This window comes from Cibotium barometz, chromosome 18, assembly GCF_041138505.1.
Source record: "Cibotium barometz isolate CiBa-2024 chromosome 18, ASM4113850v1, whole genome shotgun sequence".
In the NCBI taxonomy this organism is placed as follows: Eukaryota; Viridiplantae; Streptophyta; class Polypodiopsida; order Cyatheales; family Cibotiaceae; genus Cibotium; species Cibotium barometz.
The window spans coordinates 29,459,324-29,480,566 of record NC_141063.1 but is presented as its reverse complement, the minus strand read 5'-3'; the positions used below and the strand labels follow the sequence as shown (position 1 = coordinate 29,480,566).

The window sequence follows — 21,243 nt, the reverse complement described above, 5'->3', positions numbered from 1 at the left end:
GGAAGCAAAGGAAGAGATCTCCAAACTCCAAGCAGAGATTACAAAAGTAAGAGCAGATGCAGAGCACAGATGCTATCACGTCGGTGTACCCAGAAAGCAAATAGGTGAATTGTTGGTTGAGGTCCGAAAACTGCAAGATGCCAACCAAGCTTTACTCAAAGAAAATGAAGGCCTAAAGGACTGTCTGGTCAACAATTCTTCAGCTCCATGGGCCAACATAGATAACCCATTCCTTGAAGCATGTCATGTAATGTTTTTTGAATTGCTGAAGGCGAATATGGAATTGTTGCAGTACTTTAGAAATGCAGAAAGAATAAAGTCTATACTCACTAGGAAACCTCTTCCCCTAGAACACCCGTACTCCCAATTTTTGTTCTCACAGACACCAGAGGGAAAGAGAATGCTTCCACACAGAATGCAACCACCAGCAAACATCAACACATGGGAATGGGGCACCGGAGAAGCAATGGCAGAAAAGGCAAAATGCCCATCATCAGACAACCCGGAAGAGTATGAGGAGGCCGCCCAAGTTGAATGGAGACCCATACCAATCGTAGACCAAAAAGGTTCTGGGGAAAACTCCACTCAAACCAGTTGGTGAGACTCTTTGATCAAAAGCCATCACATGCAACCAACAGGGGTCTATGCTGTTCTAAAGAACGTGCAGAAAAGATGAAGAAAATACAAAAAAGTGCCACCTACTCCGATGAAGTTTACATTCCGGATCACACTCCCCCAGAGATGTTCTTAAAATTCAAGCAAAAATTTATCAAGGGAACTGGTCCAGAAGCAGAAGCTCTAACACCGAGCATGCCAGGTGTTGCACCTGGCGGTGCAATGGCAGCGGAAGGGTCAGTGGCAATTGGCGGAGCGATTAACCCACAACACACGATGTGAGCACCACCTCGGTGTCACACGTGTAAAGGCGGCGGTTTGTATGGCACCATGGAGCCATTGCCAAGATCAAGAAGGCACAATTTAAAAGAGCAATCAACTATTACAGAGAAGAGAGATGGATAAGGAGAGAGTCCTAGGGTATGTGTGTGATAACTCGCGGTTTGTGTACTACAGTGTAGTCTTATAAGCTCACAATGTTAATTGACTGGTATGTCATGGACCTTGTTAATGTGTTAGAGTCTAGCAAATGGGAATTGTATTGGGTCTCCTCTATGTAACTTTGTAATGCTTCTGGAATGGAACAAAAGGCACACTTGTTGTTACTCTTCCCTTATGTGTCATATGTTGCTCTGTAGTGAATGAACACATGTTCCTGCTCATGCGTATGTTCTAATAAGTGAGAAGTGAGTGAGGAAGAGAGTGAGGTGGATTCATTGTGCTGCTTAAGCTTGCCCACAAGAGAGAAGTTTGGTACTTTCCCCACACGACCACTTGAGAGTTGGTGTTTGAATCCAGAACCTCTAGCGGGAGTCTTCACATCTCCCACGGCATTGCCTGACTAGTCTGTCACACCAGACTGTTGTCTTGCCATTCCGCTGATAGGGAAATTAACGAGAAACACCCAGGTAGGCCTCTTTCATAAAAATAAAGTACCTAAGCCTAGTTCATACAAAAAAGGCATGAGCCTACAAACGTGAGCCTGTAGACATGAGCCTAAACACATGAACGTGTAGGTGTGACCCTAGACACATGAGTCTAGAGGCATGAACCTAGAGACGTGAGCCCAACAAAAAAGAAAAAAAAGGTTCAAAACCTCAAAACTTAAAAAAATCATTTTTGTAGCTTGAGCGGAACAGATGTATCTAAAATCAGTTGCATACCTATTTCATGAAGAACTAGAGACCGTTAAACCCTTGATACAAACGCAATCTAGACTAATTATTAAAAACGATAATACAATCGACTATAGTGCATCAAACCACACTTTCTCAAATCCACCTAGTCTTCAGCCCCAGCAAATAAATGTTCTCAATACCCGCATATGGCTACACAACTAGGTATATGCTAACATGGGTGCTCCTATGTGTAATGATAAGGTTAAAGATATATATCATCAAAGATATACTAACATGGGAGCTCCCATGCAAAATCAAGGTATCAATTTATTAAGTTGGAAGCGAAGTAACATCCAGGATTGTAGAAGAGGCGTATTGTGGCACCTAATCATGACAAGTTTTTACACAAAGGTATCATATATAATGATATTTAAAGAAAAGGTTATGCAATATAATCCAAATATATAATCCCAAACAAGGAATTACACGAGATGTTTTGTGCTAAACTATCGAACTAATCCAACTACAAAGAGTACTATGATTGTGTAGTCATCCCACAACATGTATGAGAAACAAGTTGGGTTAGTGTAGTTCACACAACAATCCTAAGTGCCACAATTCCTCAACTACAAGAATGCACCACGAAATTGTGTGTTGTAACCTACAAAACATCACTATCAATCAGTCGAGTGGATAACCTCCACACCAATCCCATAAACAAATCACACAAACTTCATTTCAATGAAAACATACATCAATGAATTATTAACAATATGCTCAAATGTTGATTGCTTTGCACCTTAACAACCGTGATCAATCATGGAACATAAATCATTACATTGAAGGTTATCCCATGTGCTCATTCAAAACCATCATTAATAAATTATAGAGATGTATGGCAATGCCAAGTACATTAGTTATATCTAACACCAGTTGGCATTCGCTCCATAAAGCCGAAGAGAAATGGCTCTTACTTACCACCATCCAATAGACAAGAAAAACTAGTAGTTTAAGATTGTTTGATGGGAACGTAGGTGTTAAAAAAATCAAGCCCCATAAGCAAGGGGAACTAATTGTTGGTGTGATGATAAGTGAAAATATACTAGGAAGCTCCAAGTAAACTTGCTACATGGCATGGAGCACAAAGAACATGTTAGAAAACAAGTATCATAAACCAACAAACATGGGTGAGCCCATGTCATTCCTACTACATTAGATGTGAGTATTAGGGGCGATTTCACACCCATGCAAATGGCATAGATATCAAAACCATGCAAATGTCATAAGGGATGAATACTAAACCCACTTTGAGGAGTATAGTTCCATTGTAGTGGAAGAAGAAACCAACTATTTAAATTTGCAATGGAGAACCTGCACTCTCTCCACAAATGCAAAGGATAAGAGAGTACCAAAACCAAAGAAGTTTAACTACTCAAAAAGGACTCTTGCTCACAAGGAGTGAAAGGAGACACAAGGGCACGCCCATTGACAAAAGATGTTACTAACTGAGCTCTTTTAGTAACATATAAATCAAGACTTTCCTTCTCTTTGATGAAGGTGTGGAATGATATACTTAGGGCACATTTTACCCCTCTTGTTATGAACTTAAATTTCATACTCACAAGCGTGTATAATATATTGTCCACACCAAACATTCTAATCAATGATCTTTGTGCATTGGGCCATCAGCCATTACATCTTAATTTGTCCAACCACTTTCTCAATCAATCATCAAGCAAGTTTGTCTTTGCACAGGCCAGGTAGAAATGTTAATACTTGCTTGGGATGCATCGATTGCTGCACTTGTTATCATCTGAGAATAGAAATCATCACCTAGTTGAGATACTTCCCTTGACAAAAAAAAAGGCATGCACTAGAGAGAACTTCCAATGATATCCTAAATATTTTATGATCTATACTAAATGCTAGCAAATTGAGTTGATGCTAGACTTGCTATCATGTGAGAACGGAAGAAATTGCCTCATTAGAATACTTTTCATGGAAGCTTCGTGCATTCAACAGATCTAAAGTCAAGTGAGTTGAATCATGAATACTAAAGACATCATGCACAGAAGTGTTGCACTCTCTTCACATTAACCCACCATTTGAGGTGGAAACTACAAACCATCCCAAGAGGCCCACGTTGCTAAATGCATGATACAAAATACAAAATGCCCCACATAGGTACATACAAAAAGCAAACTGTTCATGGTTGCTTAGTCTAGAGCCTTTTCAAACACGGAACCTTTGTACACAAGAATGAACAATCAATTAGAACAAAGTGTCCATATGATGAGTGTTCAAATCACCCTTGAACATCAAAGCATTCCTTCAAACCTCTTGCTCCAAGAGCAGTCCATATATTTGTCTCCCCCCCCCCCCCAACAACAAAAAAGAAGAAGAAAAAAAACCCAAAAGTATAAAAGAAAAAGTTGAAATTTTGCTTCATTTTCATGATTTGGCATGGAGAACTATAAAATAAAGTCTTCCAAGTGCCTTTCCTATCATGAACGCTCACTTGGCTTACAAGGCAAGCAAGGGGCATCTCAAAGCAATCCAAAAAGGATAATTGTGGGAATATATTTACGTCCTTTGATTGCTTGAAACAACGAGAGATCTACTCTATTGTTGAAAAGAGCTGAACACCACAGTTCACTGCCTTCTGAGTGTTTCTGTGACACCTCAAAACAACATACATTGGCTCCATTGTTGGAAAAACAGCACAATCAACAGTCTTCCAAGTGCCTCTTTGATCACTTGAAACAGCATGATAATACTCCATCATTGGTGGTTGGAATATCTTTGGGTGATGATGTAGCATGACATCAAAAAATACTCGAGGTGACATGACGACTAGCTTGTTGCTTCTTTTGTCAATGAACTGCCTTACAAGCGTGATACGGCCCAGAAACTGCATTCGCAGATGGGGGGGAAAACAGATGCCATTCTCACCGACAAATGCATACACATGGCAGTGCCTGCAAACTGTGGAAAAGCCGCCACACGAAAAACACAAAACTAGAGGTTGGGATATGGCCACTCCCACCAAAGGTGGTGATCAGCTTGGCTGATCTCACCATAACCGACTCTGGCTGAAAAGTCACCGACGTCATAACATGCATATGCTTTGAGGCATCACACTCCATAAATATAAGCCACTGACCAGGCAGCTACCAGTATGCATTTGCTTGGGGGCCTTGAACTCATTAAAAATAGCCACACTAACCACTCAGCTCTACCAGAACAGCAGCCGACCTGCAAAAATGCCTGAGGCAAAGCACTCTTTATCAAATGACAACATGCTTATAAAGTGCAAACAGATCCAAAACAAAAAAGGTAGAACCATGATAAGAAAGATTACACTTAACACCTGCATTGAAGACATGGGTTCATCAATCTGGAACCACGTATGGCAAAGCATATATGCCAACTGACGGCAAAAGCACTGCCTCTGCCCATACCAGTGGAGTCTCACCCTCTTCCAACTTTTTCTTAGGCCCTGATTGAAGCTGATCATCGTGGAGGAACAGCCACTCCTGATCATCAACGGCAGACCAAACCTTCTCTACATGGGGCATGAATTGGGCATGGCTATGCCTAAACTCAACCTCAATTTCTGAAGAGGTTCTGGTAGAAGGGGCTAGATCATTTGCAGCTGCACCATTACTATTACAGGCAGTCCTTACTGATATCAAGGGAAGCTGACTACCGACCTTACTATTGGGTTCAAGTCCCTTACTATTAATAGCCAGCACACCAGCTGAGAGCACTTCATCTCTGGTGTTGTCAGCTTGCAATCTTTGAATAGTGTTTTCATGCACGGCGACAGAAGTGGTGGCTTTTGTCTCAGGTAATCTTCCATTCGCCAAGATAAGCCCTTCATTGACAAGTCCAGTTTGTTGAACCTTTTTGGATCGCTTGTCCTTATCTGACACAGCACAGGCACATAAACCCAAATTCCCAACCTTTAACCCATCAAACATCAAAGAGAAGGTCAATTTGATCATGCACTTGGCTAATACAGAGCATGGTGGAGTGAAGAGGAGCAAAGAAAATGCCAGTACAAGTTTCCTTACTTTATGACAATGGGGATAGCTCTGTAACTCACCACGTGGTGGGGGGTCACCGTTTGTCTCACTATCTTTTCTCCTCTTTTTTTTCTTGTCCTTGTGTTTGTGCTTCTCTTTCTGTACTCTCTTACAAAGTTCATAAAAATTAGAAAACTTTGCATGTAGCAAGGAACAAGAGATTTAGAGAGAATCCATACACCTGCTGGTGAAAAATCACACTGGAAAATTTAATTCAAGCCAAAACCTACTGCAAAAAGAAGTTTCGAAGACGATAAACATCTTTAACTTGCAGGCATGGTCAAAAAAGCACATACAGAAAAAATTTAGAAACACCAAACATTTCGGGATGACCAAAAGGTTTCAAGTGGAGAATAATATGACATTGTGGGCAGAGATTTTGGATGTGCCAGCTCGAGAACTCTGTTTTATGCTGCAAATGCTTGTTCTAGACAATGGAATCTTCAAACAATCAGCACTAAGTAATTATGCTAGAAGTAAAAGTTCTATAGGTAAGCTGCCCACCCTACCCCCTTCCCCAGCACCCCCCATTCCCTCCCCCTTAACCCCCACCACCCCGGACTGCCTCCTACTTCTCCGCCTTTGAGCTTCTCTTCTCAGCCTATTGCGCGCACACACGCACACCCTCCCCCGCGAAAAAAAAAAACCCCCACTCTGGCCTGACCATGATGTGCCTATAGTAGCAGGGAGCATATCCACATCTTCTGGCAGCACGCTGAATAGGGCATGGTCACCCAAAAGGCTTACATTTGCCAGCTCTCGGCCTCATCTTACCAAACTACTGGGATTGCATGATGATCTTCATTCGTCTGAGACGCTTTGCCTTCAATCGTGCTTTTGTGACATGCTATGGTCTAGGCCTCCCTTCACATTTCTAGTGAGTCCCATGCACATATGCAATTCTGGCCTTGCCTCTTTCAACCGCAGAATGGTCCACTTAGTCTTCCCCCCTAAAGGTGCCGCAGAGACCCTGGACCGCGCCCTCCAGGAGGTTAGCCATTTCCTCCATACAGCAGCCCACTAGCAGCTCAGTGCTTTCAGAGAGTGAGAGAGGCCTCCACCACAGCCTTGACTCTCTTCAGCGCCTTCAGGAGCAGACCCCAGATAGTCCTTGGGTTGGAGCTTAGCTTGAGGCACCAATTAGGAGCAGACCTCTCTTCAGCGCCTTCAGGAGCAGACCCCAGATAGCCCTTGGGTTGGGAGCTCAGCTTGAGACCACCTGTACCACACTTGCATCCTTGGAGGAGCAGAGAGTGGAGTACAGATATCATGCTCGGGCCTCCTTTTGGTCTCAGGCGGGGGACAGAGTCTCCCAGGATTTCTTTGCCACTACTGGGCCCCACTTCTGCAGCGAGAGCATTCGTTCCTTGAAAAGGCCAGATGGATCGATCGTGCCTACCCACTCCACCCACCCTACTCTCTGCTGAGCCAGACCCCCCAGTGCAAGGAGGTCTGCCAAAGGATCTGGCACCACATTCAGCCTCGTGTCTCAGACTCCCTCCGGACATCATTGGATTTCTTCGCCATTACTGGGCCCCACTTCTGCAGTGAGAGCATTCGATCCTTGATGAGATTCGGGACGTCACTTCGGAGTATTACCAATTTACCATACCCTACTCTCTGCTGAGCCAGATTTTTCCAGGGGATACAGATTGTATGATCCAGAGAGGAATGAGATTGTTGTTAGCCGGGATGTGGTCTTTGATGAGCATGTTCCAGTATCCACTGTTGAGGAGCCGCCACTTCTTGGAGATCCAGAGGAGTCTGATGATGATTCCCACACCATTGTTCCAGTTGATCAACCTCAGTCAGTACAGGAGGTTGAGCCCGCAGCTGGAGTAGAGCCGCCGCAACGGCAGGAGGCTCCACGATCTGTTCGAGTACCGAGGTGGTTGTTGGACACCCTTCGGGAGTCAGGTGTCACGGAGTTACCCTCCGAGTGGACCACAGAGGACGGCCCTCGAAGATCGCACAGAGTCCGCGAGCTTCTTCAGGTAAACTATGCTTTGATGTCTCGTATTATGCGGGACAAGGAGCCCACTTCCATTAAGGAAGCCCTTTCACAGGATACTTGGAGGAAAGCCATGCAAGTGGAACTTGATGCCATCGAGAAGAACAAAACATGGGAGTTGGTACCGAGGCCATCGAAACGGTTAGTCATTGGTGTCAAATGGGTCTTTAAGACCAAATATGCGTCAAATGGGCCTATTACTTCGCCGATGGACCCAAACACAAAGTTAACTATTAATGATCCTTATGAGCCTGTTGATGCCTCGCAGTATCGGAAGTTGGTTGGTTCATTGATCTGGTTGCTGAACACCAGATTGGACTTGAGCTTCTCCGTGGGACTGTTGAGCTCTTTTATGCAGACGCCATTGAAGTCTTAGTGGGACGCAGGATTGCGGATCTTGCGGTATCAGTAGAGTACGAAGGATGTAGGACTCTCTTACACAGGAGGGGATGGAGTCAGACTCCAAGGTTGGAGTGACTCAGATTGGGGAGGAGATAGAGACATGAGAAGATCTACTTCAGGTTACAATTTTACCCTCGGCTCAGGAGCAGTAAGAGGCAGCCAACTATTGTCCTATCTTCGACAGAGGCAGAGTACCGGACTGCTTGTGGTGCTGCTTGCGAGGTTGTGTGGCTGCGGAGGCTGCTAGGCGAGATTGGGTTTCCACAGAAGGAGCCCATAGTCATCTAGTGTGATAACTAGAGTTGTATAGCTATTGCTCGGAACCCGGTCTTCCATGCCCGGACCAAGCACATAGAGATACAATATCACTTTGTACGTGAGAAGATCTTGGCTGGTGACATCTTGCTACCTTATTGTTCGACGGAGGACAATGCGGCGGACCTCTTCACGAAGTCTCTACCTCAGGCTACGCTCAGGCGGCACTCCAGCTCCCTAGTTTCACAGCCAGGAGCTGAGAGGGGGTGTTAGAAGTCATCTCCTGTCTTTATCAGACACCAGGGCCTCTGTTGTGGGTGTGCCCGCCCTGTATAGGTGTTTTCTCATTTTTCCTCACTCCCCGTATTTTTTCCCCATTTTTCTCCATTTCTCCATGGTGTGGGTGGCTGCCCTATGCTGGCAGGATCACACAGAAGCTGGCCGACTGCACTCATATGCATATGGAGCCGGCCGACTGCACTCATAGGCATATGGAGCTGGCCGACTTTTTCTGTTGGGGTCGTGGAGGATTTTTTGGCTGGCCGACTGGAGGGACCCAATCGTGAGGCTGGCGGCCTGCTTCTCCACTGGCCGACTGCATTTATGGGGCCATATAAAATGGCCCCATTGCCCCCACATCATTGTATCATCTTTTCATTGCGGAATCTTGTGTATAGAGAAGAGTTACACGCCTATCTCTCTCCTTCTCTTGTGCTTTCTATTTTCTGCACTCTACTTGCTCTTGTGGTCTCAGATTTGGTTATCATCTCCGCTGCGTATTTTGACAAGCTCCTCATAGAGGAGGTCGCACTTGTGCATGGTAATACTAGGATTGATGGTACATGGTGGGATGTAGTGAATGGTTCCTAACAGGGTTCGAGTGGTGGCTACACCTCTCCTTTCTCATTTGATGATCTCATGGAAGGAGGTTTTGGCACACACTAAATGGAAATCTTTAGATCAGCGGTTGCAGTTGAATTCTATGGTAGGTGAGGTGTTGGCTATTCACGACTTCTGGAGTGGCCTGACAAACTTGTTGAGCGGTGAAAATTCAATTTTGATTGGGACTAGTGAGAATTATGGATGCTTTGTTGCCATGTAGAGGCCGCTTATTGTCTTTTCAGAAAATCCGTCAATATTTTCGGGCTCCACGTGGATATGTATAGTCATGGGAGAAGGTGAGGGTAGGTCTTACACCGTTTGGTGATATTCCTCAGTTGGAGGATCAACAACTTTGGTTAGATTGGGCAACTTTAGCTGACAGTCTTTTATTCCTTTCCGGGGTTCTCCTCCTGCACACAACTGAGCCAAGCTCATGTCCTAAGCTTCTGTCTTTTCTTGTTGCCTATTAGAGATTAGCTCCTGCAATGAGCATGCACATGTCTTGCACATGACAAAAACTTAAAAGCTTTTGGGGGATTAAAGCTTTGGAAAAGGAAGCTTACCTTAAGGTTGGCGTGGAAGTTTGCTATGCATCAAGGAAGTGACTCTATCTCTGTCCCTCTCCATCGCAAGGCCGTACGGACAGTTCAAAACCCTAGAAAAGTGCATAAATTGTTTTTTCAAGGATTATATCGCCCTAAAATCATTAACACAGGCTGTACATCAGATTTGTGATCGTGGTTCCTAAAAGCATTTGGGGACATTTGATTGTGTGAAGAAGGCTTCCTGCCCGAGATCGCCCATACATTGGTGTGTGAGAGTGTGGCAAGAGCCTTTGTGAAGAATCCTTATTTGAAGACTCGAGCCTTTGTAAAGAATCCTTCTCGAACATGGATTGCCAGAGTTTCCGACACTTCTCTATGGACTCCTTATGCAGGGCGGAAGGGTCCAAAGACGGTATCTTGTTTGATTGTATTCATACCAGATGGAAAGTGTTTTGATGGCAGCAAGGATCATATGGCTGCCAAATGTCTAGAGAATCTTAAGGATGCAAAGACTTAGATACCAGTTGAAAGCTAGCCTTGGTACATATTGCCTATTGTTTCTTAGAGGTAAGTTAATGAACTATTTCTCCTTGGTGGATTGGGGAGTCTGGATCAATGCTAGGTTGAGATCACGTAAAGCGCGGAAGAATCCAGCTACAAACTTGTTGTGCTGGACTCTCTCAAGTGGGGCTTGGAAAAGAACCATCGCACATTTGGAGTCACAAACCATCGTAAAGGGTGCCAATAGTGAGGGAGAGGTGGCTGCAACAGAAAAACAGCATTGATCATAGTGTATGGGCAGCCAACATGTTAGAGGCTAGAGAGCTTGTTGCCTTGCTTAGAATGAAGAGAGGGCTCCAATTTATAGATTTGGGCCACCCATGAGCTAGAATGGAAAGTAAAAGCTATAACGACAAGTGTAGAGTTGAGGTGACAAGTGTGAGGTCACTTGTCTCCCTTTGACCCACTGTCTGGCCACATGTCCCAATTTAACTTCGTCTCTAAAATATCTCAAGTCGTAGACATTTTGCCAAAGGTGCTTCAACAAAGTCCCGCCCATGAGCTAGAATGGAAAGTAAAAGCTATAACGACAAGTGTAGAGCTGAGGTGACAAGTGTGAGGCCACTTGTCTCCCTTTGATCCACTGTCTTGCCACATGTCCCAATTTAACTTCGTCTCTAAAATATCTCAACTCTAGAATATCACGTCAAAGGTGCTTCAACAAGCCCCCCCATTTGCCTAGCTTACGGACGTAATGACGCGAATGGAATTTCCATTGGGGGTTGCCCAAAAATAGTAATCCCTCTAGATTTTAGGAGTGTCATCCTTTGTATTCCACCTTATTGGAAATGTATGTGAGCACCATGTAGAACCATGTTTCAATACTAGATCTCTCCCAAATCCTCAGGAGCTCGCCATAGATTCTTTTCGCTTGACACCACTTGAGCTTGAATGCCCATTTCTATGTCCAAGAAACGATCTCGAGCACCTAGACCAAGCTTCAGGCGCTAGATCTTTTGTATTGGATAATCCCCCATTCCCAAAGCTTGTACTTTCCAAATATTTAGATGTCCTGGAGTCCACTAGACCCCTTTCATACTGGGAAATGTCCAAGTTGGTAAGGGTCTCCATTGGTGAATCTGGAGTCCGACATCTCCTTCCTTCAAGATCGGCAAATCAGGCCCTCCACCATGCACTCGGGTAGGGTGCCAGACTACGTGACCTCGTTGAAAGTTGCCTGGAGGCCAGCCTTCATAAGGTACCAGAGGTACCAATGCTGCATGAAGAGAAACTGGAAGTCCATCCTCCTCAGGGCTCTTCTTGTTGCGAAGGAGTGTTGCGACGGCAAGCAGAAGCTCATTGAAGGAGAAAGGGAGATCCAATGATGCCCGGAGGGAGTCTGGGACACGAGGCTGAATGTGGTGCCAGACCCTTTGGCAGACCACCTTGCACTGGGGGGGAGAGAGTAGGGTGTGGTAATACTCCGAAGCGACGTCTCGAATCTGGGAGTGAGTTTGAGACACGAGGCTGAATGTGGTGCAGACCTCCTTGTCATGTGCACAGTGTGTATCTACCGTGTGCTACACACACAAGACTAGCTTCGTTCGAGGTTGGGGAAGCTTGGAGCTAGGCAGGCTGATTGGCGAGCTGAGTTAGGGATAGACTAACGGGCGGGCGCCCGATGACCGGCCAAGAGCCTATAAAAGGGTGGCCAAGATTAGTCATTAGTCATATAGAGTCTCGTGTGTCTTTGTGAGAGCTCTATGGTCAGGAGCCTGGATCTAGTGCAGACGTGCACCTGCTTCATGCAGCCGAGGCCGACAGCAGTCTCGAGGCCCGCAAGGGTAACTTCGTGGCGGTATGGGACGTCACGAGGTAGAGATTGGTCGGTACGTCTATCTAGTTAGCTCAGCTCGTGGCTCGGTGGGGATAGCCAAGACTTGTGGGCTTGCCCACGGCTGTCAAGGTTGGGAGGTGAGTCAGGCCTGCACCCCCGTCATGTTCGTTTCGTTTGTTTGCAGGTTTTGAGTCTTGTACTAGGAGCGTTCTACGAGGAGATCCTTTGGGGTTTTGACAGTGGTATCAGAGCAAGCCTCGTGAACAAGCAAGTCGGTAGGTAGAGAAGATGAGGTCTAAGAAAGGTATGAGTTCGAGAAGCTTGCTGTTTTCTGTGCATACTACTGTCTTTTCAGATTCAGTATTTTGCTTTTTCATCGTAGGAGCCCGTGATGATGGAGATTGTGGTCTAGAAAGGGTTGGTTTGCTTAGCAAGAAGAAGGGCTGTATGTTTGCAACTGTTTGAACAGTTTGGAGAGAGAAAACGAGAAAGCCAGTCGGCTGTGTTTTTGTAAGAGAGAGAGAGAGAGAGAGAGAGAGAGAGAGTAGCGCCGGTTGTTTGCTCTAATGGCTATATCGTCTGTGTGGGTGTGGCGCACAAGTGGCTGCGCATACATAGCCGTGTGGTGCCTGAAAGTTTTGCAGCCTACCTGAACGAGGACGCCAGCTGCATGAACCTGCGTTAGAGTATGCAAGAGCATTGGTACGCACAGCCAGGTAGGTACCTTTGCATATTTGCACATGGGCTGGTACACGCAGGCCGCAACAATCGGCCAGGTTCTGAACACTGTCTTGGTCTTCATTCCTGAGAAATGAGTCTGGCACTCTCACATCACCCCTTGGAGGATAATCCTCCCTTGAGATCGTTGCCCGAGAACCTATCTGGCTCACAAGACTGCTATCCCCTCTGGCTTTGTGGAACACTACCAACAAACCTCCTGGAAGCTCTTCCTGATCCTGTGTTCCTTGCCTTGGGCTTCGTACCCGTGTACTTTCCTGTACCTTGGACCTGTACACCATCGTATGGGATTGAATCAGTGTTTAGCTTTGCTGAGCCTGATGCTCTAATACCAATGTAACACGCGGAAGCTCTGGGAGTCTTCTTTCAGCCCTAAACACTACTGGAAGCATGCTGATGCAAAACGCAAACATGAAGAGAGAGTAGAGAGAGAGAGAGAGAGAGAGAGAGAGAGAGAGAGATGCTGGAAATTCAGTATATTAACATAGTACAAAAAGGTACTCAGTCCACAGCCCTAGGCTGCCTTCTTGGAAAAGGTGAACATCACCAAAATCTGTCCCTAACTGGGACCCTAAAGACCCAACTCCTAAATGAGTTGAATGAAAAGAATGAGGAGCAACTCTTGCTACATATAGTTCCTTGAACTTCATGGAGAGCTAGCCGACTGCTGCCGGCCAGCTGACTGGACAAAAATTCATTAATCATCATGCGCCTGTAGCCGCCTTTGTCTTGGTTCATCCAACAGCCCTTCTAGTCTCAACCGACAGCTCCTATTCGGTTTCTGGTACAGCCGACAGGGATCTAAGTCCATTCTCCAGTCCAACACTGCACCTTGTGCTCCAAGTCCTAGCTCTATCTGGTTCATACTCTTTATCTGGCTGCCTCTTCTGGACCAGCACTTGAGAATGTCCATGGCATTGTATGCACATGACACTTGAGGTCGATCTTAGTGAAAAATTTTGCACGTCTAAACGCTCCAAAATGTACTCAATCCTTGGCATGGGAAACTTATTCTTAATGGTGAGTTTATTCAATGCCTTGTAGTCTACACAAAGGCGTGCAGACTTGTCCTTCTTTTGGACAAATAGGATGGCTGCAGCAAATGGTGAGGAAGAAGGCCGAACGAATCCGGCTCGGAGGAGCTCAGATAACTGTCTTTCTAGCTCGCCCTCTAAAGTCTTGGAAAGACGATAGGGGAACCTGCTAGGAGGTTCTAATCCAGGGACCAAATCGATATGATGGTCCTCAGGACGTGATGGAGGGAGACTGGGCGGAAGATCGTCCCTAAGCATAATGTCCTGATGTCTGGACTTGAGGTCTGCTAATTGTGGGACTAAAGATGAGATAGGTACTATCGATGAGGTAGACGCTGTCTGAGCACGAACATAAAGTAGTGCCCCTTCTGCTCCCTTGCGGATAGCTCGTCGGGCCTGGAGGTAAGAAATCAATGGGATACCAAGAAGGCTTCTATCCCCACGAATCATGACAGGCTCAGTTAACCTTTACAGATAGTAAAAGTGTCATGCCCCCAGTCGAGAATAGGCTCGTATTGACGAAACCACTGGATTTCTAAGATCATGTCACACCCCAAAGAGGCAAGACAATGAAATCTCGTTGGAATAAGGCCTTCTGAACTTCAAAGGCAAACTATTGTGCCTTCTGAGATATGTGGGTGCGGAGACCAGGTGTGAACCCGTCCACATCCAAATGATATGATACTAATGTGCAGCTCATCTTGTTTGCCAACAAGGGAGAGATGGCGTTCTCAGAACTGCCCATGTCGAATAGGACTACAAACTGTCGGCCCTTAGTAGAGCCATAAGCTTGGACAAGGCTTTTCTGTGCAGCATCGCTCTCACCCTCCTGCTTAGCATCAAATACTACGGATGGCATAGGATGCATAGAAGGTAAAAGCTGAACCGCATTTGTGGTAGTAGGCGGGGCTGGAGGAGCTGGAGATGCTGTGGCAACTGTGGCAAAAGGAGCTTTGGAGGCTTGCTCCGCTTGCCATTTGTGGCAATCCTTCTTACCATGCCCTATGGTATGACAAAAAAAGCACCTGTTTTCTGACTGGTATTTCTTCTGCTTCTCTGGAGAAAGATAACCTTCAGTGATGCCTGCTTTAGCCTTTTCCTCGTGGGTTTTCTTAGGCTTAGATTCTTTATCCTTCTTACCCCTTGAACTAGAGCTATTAATGTTGTCCTTCTTAGCATCTTTAGAAGATGCATTACCTTTCCCTAGCTGTGCAGTAGATTGCTACTACTCGGGTTTGGTACTAGACTGTCACGACTGCTTGGGCTTGCCTCCGTTCATCTTCATTTCTTCATTTTGAGCAAGAGTCAAAGCCAAGTCATATGTATTGGGTTCAAAGTTGCGAACTATGAACCGGATGTTTGGATCTAATCCACGAATGAATTGATCCATCTTGGCCTACTCAGATAGCCCTAATTGTTATGCTAAAGTAATAACCTTTCCGGAAAACTGAAGCACTGCTGACCCGTTCTGTTTGAGTCCATAAAACTCATGTGCCATGCCGATTATATACTGGGGCGGAACGAATCTGGTCTTTAGGTCATGAACAAACATATCCCACCTAAAAGCTGTGACACCTGTGGTCTATATGAAGACTAGACCAATGCTGCCACCACCGAGTGACTGCCTCACACGTAAGGTGGGGAGCCGCTACATGGACTCTGTCCTGAGGATCTGTAATCCTAGCTAATGAAAAATGAGCAGTAAATTGATGAATAAACTAATTAACTGCTAAATGATCACACTTACCATCATACTTACTAAAATTCGGTTGACTTCGAATGACGGTAGTCGATGTCACAAGCTGCTGGCACCTGAAGAGAGGTCCTGGAATCTAAGATGCATGGCCTCCTTTTTCCTTTGGTGCTCGAGTAACATACGTTGTCGATAAGGTTCTCGTTGGTGCTCCCGAGCGGCATGTTCAGCCTAATGTTGATCTTCTTTGATCCTTCCACGTAGTCCCGTCTATCTGCTTTTTCTTACTGCTTTCTTGCTTCAGCTTCTGCTTTTTCTTCTCTCCGTCTAGCCTCCTCTTCTCTTCTTTGTTGTTCCATCTGAAAGAAGAGGGAGATGTAGTCGAGGGTTACTAGAGGCGGAGGAGGACGTGCTGCTGTTACCTCCAAGAGTCGGAGACACTCCATGAGAAGCTAGTTCTGAGCTCTGAGTAGAGCTATGGTGTCTGCTATAGTCAGAATAGAGAGGTCTCCTTCGGGAGAAACGTCTTCCAGCAGCAGCTGATGGGTACTCTCCTCTGTAGACATGATGCTAAAGTCGGTGGTCGTGCCGGAACGCAATCTGACCATCGAAGGATGCTCTCACGCTAGGATACGATGTGAGTGGACAAGCTGAATCGAATACCAATGTAACATGCAACGGAAGTATTCGTAATTTGAGGATCCTGTCAAACAAATGCTCACACCGTCTTTTGTATCCTAAGTTTCGCGAGTTTAGCAATCAACTTTAAGACTTCAAACTTTAAGAGATTTGAGAGAGAGAGAGAGAGAGAGAGAGAGAGAGAGAGAGAGAGAGAAACTATACACCATATGGGGTCCCGAATTACCCATTGAAGGACCCCCTATCCCATTACCGGAATAGTATTTTCTTTATTACTTTAAAGAGATTGACGATAAGCCAAACGCAAGATCTCTGAGGACCAAGAGTCGGGCTAAACTGTACACGGCTGTAGAAGCACCAATGATGACCAATCTCACGCCTATGCACTCTTCCCAATGGATGTAGGAAGGGGCTGATTGGGACTATTCTGGGGTATGTATGAATGCTGAAAATGAGTATGAATGCTGAGGCTGACAGAAGGGGCTGATTGGGACTATTCTGGGGTATGTATGAATGCTGAAAATGAGTATGAATGCTGAGTTTTACCTTCACCAAGTGGCTGTAGCAAAACAATGCATATGAGGATGCTGAAAACTGTATGAATGTTGAAAACGCAAGGGGTTGTATAGGCTGAATGCTGTAGATGCTAGGTTTTACTGAAGGAAGGCTGAATTGCTCAAGCGTTGATGCTTCTATATGCTGATGAGGAAAATGCTGAAGGCTGATGTGCTGAATTCTGCAATCGCTTATGCTCCTTGTGCTGAAGGCTCCAAGCGTTGAGTTCTTCAATGCTGATTATGATATGAATGATGAATGGATTATATGCTCAGCTATTTATATGGACAAAGGATGCTGGTCGGCTAGCTACAAAGCTGGCCGACTGCATCTGTCCTGGATAAGATATATAAATGATGTAAAAATGCCCAATAAATGCTGTAAATTATGGAAATAATACTTGATAAATTCTAATGAATGCTAGATGATATCTGAAGGCTTCTGCAATGGTCTAAATGCAGTGGATGAATGCTATGCATTATGCAAAGTGCTTTCTAATGCAAACCCTAAGGCTTCTCTACTGACTCTACATGCATGAATGCATCTCTTCAAGTGGGTTAAGGGACTTGGACTGACTGACTGACTGTCTAAGGCTAAGAATAACCTACATAGCTCGTGCCTGACTTATCATGGACTGAGGATTACAATGGGGTCATGGCATACGGCAAATATCATCCTAAAAGGTACTAATAATGTACAATGTTGTACTGATGATGAGCCATCTTGTCACCATGCACCAGAGTGCAGAGTGCATGTGACATGCCTTTAGTATTAATCAAGATAATCACGTCCCACATGATCCGAGAAATTAGGGGTTAGTGACACTAAGGAACTCCTAAGGCCAGGTTTGCGTATATGTTCATAGTGCTGACAAATTTGTTGGATGACAGGGTGTACAATGGGTTGAGAAGATTGGTGGTTTGTGATCAGCAATGTTCGTCGAAGAGATCCCGCACACCATCCGCAAAGGAAGTATCAAGGACTAAACTAGGAAGCTCTTTTGGGCAAGATGCAATTGATTATGAAACTTTGTGCACCATCCTCAAGATTCTTCGCATGGCTGATACGGAGGGAGCAATAATGGGACTCATTTATAAGCTCAAAGATCCAATGATAGAGAAGATACAAAAGACGAAGGATGTCGATGCTCATAAGCTTAAAGAGAGAAAGGATTTGTGTGTTAACTGATGGAACATAATGCACTCTCCCTTGCATGCTGTAGGTGTCGTGTTACAAGTAGAGAAAAGGGACAAGAGGCAAATGGGGAGGTGCAAAATGGGTGGATGATACTCATAGAGCACTATAGTGGGTACAATGTGGAAGACCAAGGAGTCTTCACAAACGAGTTGGATGTATACACATCGGAGGGGGGTTGCTTCCCTCATGCAAAAGTGAAGAAAAGAATGCACATGTGAGAAATTGGAGTACTTTATCTCTCATACATACAAAAAAAAAAGGAACAAGTTGAAGCCTTCTCTCGTGCAAAAGTGAAGAAAAGAATACATCATGTAGTCAAGTGGTGGGAGGCATTTGGAGCACTTTCTCTCTCATACATACAAAAAGAAGGAACATGTTGAAGACCTCAAACACAGAGAAGTTGGTTTATACACACAAACCTTCAACTCATTTTGAAAATCAAGGCTAGAAGGTATGAGAAGATGGAGGTTACTTTGGAGATGATCAATAAAGAGAAAGATGATGAAAGCTTATTTCTATGCAAGAACTTCAAAAACTTGAGGACAGGGCAACCTCAAATGCACACGTATGTTATTGCAAAATATATTGAACAGCCTTACAACTAGCGCATGTCTTCATGAAAATAGCCCAAGGTGGCATTTTTTTGTCACTCTTCTTGCCTACTTCTCAACCATGCACAAAGTCTCTTCTCAACCTTCTACGTGGTAGAAAGAGAAGTTAGTCGGATAAGTTCAATACAAGAAGTCAAAGGCCCACCTCTCGTCACTGAGTTGATAAACTGCCTAAAACAGCTGCTTCCAACTGTTACCTGAATAATATACAGGAAATACATTCTTGGAACAATACTTGAGGGGCAATCCCACTGCATAAGGTCTTCTCATTGGTGGAAGACAGGCCGAGAACTTTTCTTTATTGGAGGGGGCTGTAAAAAATACACAACCTCTTTGATGAGTCTGGCAGAGCAAAGCCCATGCAATTTATAGAAATGGGCCAGATTTTAGTTAGTTTCAGATGCACCATGCATAGAAGAGGTGCAAGATTATAATTGACATCACCCCCAAGAGGAGTCAAGGATCAATGATGAGCACTACATCTTCTTCAAGTGTGACTTGTCTAGCCCTCACCAGCAAGATTATAATCGACATCACCCCCAAGAGGAGTCAAGCCATGCATAGAAGAGGTGCAAGATTATAATCGACATCACCCCCAAGAGGAGTCAAGGATCAATGATAAGCACTATGTCTTCAAGTGTGACTTGTCTAGCCCTCACCAGCAAGAGGATAAAACAGACCATAAAGTCTAAAGGTACGGGAGGATAAAAGATACCATAAAGTCTAAAGGTATGGGAGATATCTTAGGTCTCGTGCCCAAACTAGCCAAATGATTAATAATCCGCGAAGGGAGGAATGCTGTTGCAAGACGCTTCATGATTTGTATATCACATGCATCTTGCCTACAGTATTAGTGTCTGAAAGGCTACGTGCTTCATCCCACTTGTGACAGTCAAGGCTTACACAAAAGTCCGGATCAAATTAACTAGCACATAGAAAGTCCCTTTAAAGTTCAAGGCAAAAGCAAGGGTATAGTGCATGCAAACCCCTTATCAAGGTAGATATAAGATCTTTGCAAGAAACAAGGAAAATAAAAAAACACGAGTACATACTACAGACAGAGACAGGCAAGGACAGCAAGTTGATTTACAGGTTGGCACTACATAGTAAGTGAAATAGGACTCTTTACCTTGAAATACTAGACCCTAACTGCAACTTATAATAAGTTGTTAGCCAAAGGTTCTAAAATTCACATATGAAGCTACTTCAACCACCACTCAAACCAAAAGAACATTGCAAGCAGACACGTTACATCCATAATGTGGTGATCAAGGCCAAAATTGTGAAATATTGCTGGCACTCAAGGCAACTAGGCTGTGCGACAACCCTTCCTCCACATGTAACAGCCATGAAGTCGTGATTTATAACGCATTCATTGAGCTGAAGGCAACTAAAAAAGCACTAAAACCCTAACTCCACATAAACTTGGCATGCCACATCCATAATGTAAAGATGCAATCATAAGCATGATGCAATTAGGGTTTACTGAGAATGAACAAACCTTAGGTGACAACCCTAGCTCCACAGGAGCCTTCTTTTCATATCCCGGACGTGGGTATGGATAACAGCGAGACATGGCACCAAGCCTCTCTGCAGATGGTAACTGACTTGCACAACACCACCACCAGCCACTCCAAACGATACGAATGGTAGAGAATGCCAACACGGAGTAAGCGAACAGGAACTCTGCCCGCACTCTTGTATCATGTCAATGCATCTAAACCCGGCTCTCCTGACGATTTTCCCCTCTTGCTAGATGGGGGCACATGGAGGAAAAGAAGGCAGGCATCCTATGGAAAACTAGAGTTTTTCCCGATGCAAAGAAGTAAACCCACAGGCAAGGTCCTTGCTGCTGCAGAGTTCCCTTTGTTTCTTTGAAACAGCCAAGCGATCGCCACACAACCGTTGATGAGGGTTCCGTGACAATCAGCTCAACTGTTGGCTCTCTGGTAATTTGAGTGTAGGGAATGGTGGCCTGTCATGTATGTCAGGGAGGTCGTACACGAGGGGAGGGGAGGGGAGGGGAGGGGGAGGGTTTGCTTGTTTGATGTTCTGCTGCTGCTGCGATCAGCTAGCCCTGGCAACAGAGACCCTGACGCGGATCAGAGTCTAATCGGAAGAGGAAGAGATTAGGATCAAATTAGGGTTGGTCTTTTCGCTGCTGCATGCCTCTCCTTCTTCCCAGAAACGAAACCGCAACAACCTCTCCCCTCCCTATGTAGCCACGCAAGAGTATCATGGACCCTTTTATAGACCCTTGTGAGAGAATAACCTAAGGCTCGGCTAAGATTACAATTAAAGTGGTTTTATTAAGGTCCTAGTTGAACCTTATTTTACATCAAAAATGGGTATTAAGGTACACTCTAGATACCTTCATAAGTTCTAAACTTCTCTCCCACTTCTTATGCCTTAAGCTCAATCATGAATAATGCATATTTAAAGACTAGCCATGTTGAAAGACATCGCTAGCCCGCATCTGTTGAATGCTAGCTTTATCTCCTAGCATCCCAACCTCAACATGA

The 21,243-nt window shown here is 44.9% G+C and overlaps 1 protein-coding gene across 4 annotated transcripts; it reads right to left on the bottom strand.

The window, feature by feature from the left end:
* Window positions 1-4,151: 4,151 nt before the first annotated feature.
* Window positions 4,152-20,974, bottom strand: LOC147629175 (uncharacterized). 4 transcript variants are annotated; one of them, XM_086812429.1, is made up of 4 exons: window positions 20,223-20,974; window positions 5,842-5,929; window positions 5,104-5,661; window positions 4,152-4,988 (listed from the first exon to the last, which is right to left on the bottom strand). In XM_086812429.1, the coding sequence occupies exons 1-3, from the start codon at window positions 20,295-20,297 to the stop codon at window positions 5,126-5,128; spliced, it is 699 nt and encodes a 232-aa protein (XP_086668555.1). In that variant the 5' UTR covers window positions 20,298-20,974; the 3' UTR covers window positions 4,152-4,988; window positions 5,104-5,125. The 4 variants fall into 4 exon arrangements, with proteins under 4 accessions (XP_086668555.1, XP_086668554.1, XP_086668556.1 ...); XM_086812428.1 differs by having other exon boundaries at window positions 4,152-5,000; window positions 20,223-20,972; XM_086812430.1 differs by having other exon boundaries at window positions 4,152-5,000; window positions 5,842-5,920; window positions 20,223-20,967.
* Between the last annotated feature and the right edge of the window lie 269 nt (window positions 20,975-21,243).